This window comes from Arachis ipaensis, chromosome B09 (genome assembly GCF_000816755.2).
Source record: "Arachis ipaensis cultivar K30076 chromosome B09, Araip1.1, whole genome shotgun sequence".
Classification (NCBI taxonomy): domain Eukaryota; kingdom Viridiplantae; phylum Streptophyta; class Magnoliopsida; order Fabales; family Fabaceae; genus Arachis; species Arachis ipaensis.
In genome coordinates this window covers 136,600,781-136,604,595 of record NC_029793.2, presented here as the reverse complement: position 1 = coordinate 136,604,595, position 3,815 = coordinate 136,600,781, and the positions used below count along the sequence as shown (strand labels likewise).

Here is a 3,815-nt window from a genome sequence, read left to right as displayed (position 1 = left end):
AAGAATAATAGGACAAGTATGTTTATTTTCATAAATCTACAGAATCAAATACAACAATAACATCTATATATAGGGCAATCTAGTACACCAGATCAATGGCATTTGAAAAGAATAAATACATGCATCCTTACCCCAATTCTAAGCGGAGAGGCTGCTTTCAGTTTTCACTGGTTGAATAATCCTCCTTATCAGAAGGTAATAACTTTTCTGCTACACCAAGACTCACCCTCTAAATACAACAATAACCTCTGTGTTCATGAATTTATCTTCTGACCGAACCACCCCTTGAGGTCTTCCTTAGCTTTTTCCCAAACACAATTTGTAGGGCTGAACCAACCAATGGCCAACTTGTGGCAATGGCAATGTAAACAAGCAACCACGTTGACCATCGACTTTGTCGAGTTAACGGGCCTAGGTACGTTTTGAAAGGTGTTATTACATCATTTAGTACCGAGTCGTGTGCGCTACTCGTTTGAGCCATGCTAGAGGAACCTCCCCGCTTTGCATTAGCGACAGGATCATCTTTTTCATTAACTTTATCTTCCAGGACCTTGCCATGAGTACTATCCTCTTGTATTGCATGTAATTCTTCTACATTGTCAGTGCTTGGCTCATTGTTCAATGCAGCCACCATTCCGTCATCCGTAACATTAACATAAGGTCCCTGATCAATCGACGTTACCAATGGTGTGCTTGGTTTAGAGATCTGCATCACCATTAACAGAGAAAACAGCAATTTTAGCCAGTAGAAATGCTAGTGTCTTGCTCCAAAGGGAATATAACTTTTTCTTTCTTCTTTTTCCAACCAGAACTAACTGATGTACATCTATGTAATATGAAAACAAGTATGACGTTTTTGTATTAAAAATAGATCAGTACAAGAGGATGAATAACCTATTAATTTGTATGATTAAATACATGATATTATCTTTACCTTCTTCTGCACGTGCATATATTCGCTAGAATGTAGCACATCAAGGAATTCATTCGTAGCTCTTACCCACCTGCAAGAGGGGTTAAAGAATTGCCATGTAAAAATTCCTGTATGTTACAACTTAAACCAAGCAATAAAGGGATGATATCAAGTACTAACGCTTAAAAGAGATGCAAGAATTGGACCCTTAAAAACTGGGTTGTTCCAATGATTGAAAATACAATAAAAATCAATCACAACCTAAACTAACACAGCAAAAGTTAAATGATAGCTAACACAAATTACACTCCATCAAACCATCACAAGCAGAAGACATAAGATTGACATTGATGAATATCAACACAAAACGTAGTTTATATTAAAGGATAAGCTTGATGAAAGTAACAAAAGACTGAAGAGTCAGATGTAAAAAATGAGTCACTTACCACAGCCTAGATCCAGTTATTCCTTCAAAGAAAGCCAGATGTCCTCCATGCTTTGGAGTAGCCAATACAATATTCTTATTTGCCCTAACAAGAGAATATTGCATTAAAAACTGAAGATATGGAACAGAAAGCAAATGAGAATTAGAACCAAGCAAAACAATACAGTGGCATACCTGCATTCATCCCAGGGAATAGCTTCCTTAGTACAAACTGGATCATCCAGAGCACTAATACAGAGAAGTGGAATCGAAACAGATTGCACATAACTAGCACTGCTGCAGCGTCTATAGTAGGTATCGACCGTCTAAACAGAAAATTATTTTAAGAAACCAATAGGAGGTATAGGAAGAGATGAGACTCAAAAGAAAAGGTAGAAGATTAACAAATCTTAAGTGATATTTAGGTACCTCATATTTCCCAACAACGCGGGTAGCATGGTGATCAAAATCTCGGATAGAAAGTGACTGTAAGAATATAGGTCACTGTAGACTTGACTAGCATAAAATTGGACTGATAGTAGTAGTATATACAGAATTATAGAGAGGATGGCTACCTTTTCTATCCCTTCCCAATTAGCAAGCCGAGAAAAATGAGGCTGGTGCCTGCAGTGATTGACGGGGAAAATGTCAAATCAAGTCCAGTTATGTACTACAAAGAAACTTACCATCTGAGTTCTGAGTATATGCCCGAATTATTCACTAAGTCATAAGAACTAAAATGTACGTTAGTACCACTGTCTATACACAGAAAATAAAGAGCTAATCAAGGATATACTTAAACTCAATTAAGAAGGTGCAAACATACAGTTTTGCATATCCTTTAAGTCCAAAAGCAAGTGCTCTATCATAAAACTTTTGCACACGCCTACGACTTATAAATCTGTCGCCTATCTGCAAACATAAAACAGGTAACATGACATCTACTTAAGATAGCATATCGGGAAAAACAAAAAATAATTTAAACTTTCAACAAAACCTCATCAATTATATCAAAGAGAAGAATATGCACAACAAAATTTCAAACCTGAAACACATATAACTTGTATGCTAAAGCCTAAAAGAACAACCTTAATCCGAAGTTCAGAATAATTTCTATCATGTTCCAATGCTTCCATACCAAAAATATCTTTAACTTCATCAGAAACGGCTGTCTTCCCTTTTCCCAATAATTTTCAATTCAATGTTAAAAGAATGAGAATAATTATATTGGGTCTAACTTCAGATGAAGCCTACATTACAGTGATTTTCCATGGCATGATATTAGCAGTAGCTCACACCATTCAGAGTCCAAGGTTAAAGAATCACTTTCAAATAAAAAAGTACTAACCAAAAGGTCCCAAGGAGAGCAAATAGCTACAGCCCCAGCTACAGGAAGATTCTCACCCTCCTCACCAAGATACTTTACCTGAAAATAATTTTTCAAATCAAACAGTGGAGTGCAGAAACCAGGTTCTTCCCACAAATGACACAATGTAGAATAAATCAATGATAATGTAAACTCCTAGGTGAATAGTAATTCAAAAGTAGGAAATGATCATAGCATAGCATAACAACAATCTAAAATTTTGAGCATGATCACCCTAAACCAATTTGATAAAGTAGGAATTATCAGGATAGGTCATAGTTTGGAAGAAATATGGACCAATTTGAAAAGCAAGAAATATCAACAGTAATTCAGTTGCTCCTAGGTCTTTGGTATAAATGGCACTAGAAGATGCATGTCATTATTTGAAATTTCTAGGTTTAGAGCATTTTAAGAATTGCATGTAATGGGAAGGCAGTTGATGTAAGAATTGCAAAAAGATTCAAGAAATGAATTTACCAGAACATTAGCTCCAATACTAGTACCAACAAGAAACAAAGGTGTCCTGGGGTGTTCATTGTGGAGATATTTAACCACCGTGCGGACATCCTCGGTCCATCCAGCATTGTAGAAACAATCAGACTGGATCGATTTAAATTAAAAGATTGCATTAGTAAGGAAAGAAGACAAGAAAACTATTATAGCTTAACATGTACATGAGATTTAGATTTACAAGAATATCAACATCCTAACAAAAGGAACAGGGGGAAAAAATAGAATGGCGATATTTTGCTGCGGTTGATCCCATGTTCTAAGGTTTTCTCATAACCTCTTTATAGTTTTCAAAAACAGTCCCTTCTCTATTTACTTGCACATAGATTAGCACAAATCACTTATCTAATGAGTTTACTTGGTCAATTTTAAAATTATTAATTGACTGATATTTGGTAGGGTGCTGAGCTTACAATTGGTAGATATATAATAACTATTCATATGACGTCATCTAATAAGTTAAGACTATGTTATAATATAGAATAATGGAGGGAATGACAAGAAAGGGAGTGTCTTTTATTACTAAAAGTGTGCTTGTGAGTGATTTTAAAGGTGGGAGTGGAGTGGCTCTGAAGGCACACCTTATCTCTCCCTTACCACAC

General features: G+C 35.8%; 1 protein-coding gene across 2 annotated transcripts in view; it reads right to left on the bottom strand.

The window, feature by feature from the left end:
* The window catches only part of LOC107618483 (embryogenesis-associated protein EMB8), a 6,415-nt gene continuing 2,600 nt past the window's right edge, over window positions 1-3,815 (bottom strand). Inside the window, exons 6-14 of one of the 2 annotated variants that reach the window (XM_016320577.2) lie at window positions 3,181-3,303; window positions 2,686-2,763; window positions 2,164-2,249; window positions 1,913-1,961; window positions 1,767-1,823; window positions 1,533-1,663; window positions 1,360-1,443; window positions 935-1,004; window positions 1-706 (exon numbers count right to left, since the gene is read on the bottom strand). In XM_016320577.2, the coding sequence (XP_016176063.1) occupies window positions 263-706; window positions 935-1,004; window positions 1,360-1,443; window positions 1,533-1,663; window positions 1,767-1,823; window positions 1,913-1,961; window positions 2,164-2,249; window positions 2,686-2,763; window positions 3,181-3,303 (1,122 nt within the window). In that variant the 3' untranslated portion in view covers window positions 1-262. The remainder of the gene's footprint in view (window positions 707-934; window positions 1,005-1,359; window positions 1,444-1,532; window positions 1,664-1,766; window positions 1,824-1,912; window positions 1,962-2,163; window positions 2,250-2,685; window positions 2,764-3,180; window positions 3,304-3,815) is intronic. The other variant, XM_021110683.1, reaches the window with a different exon arrangement.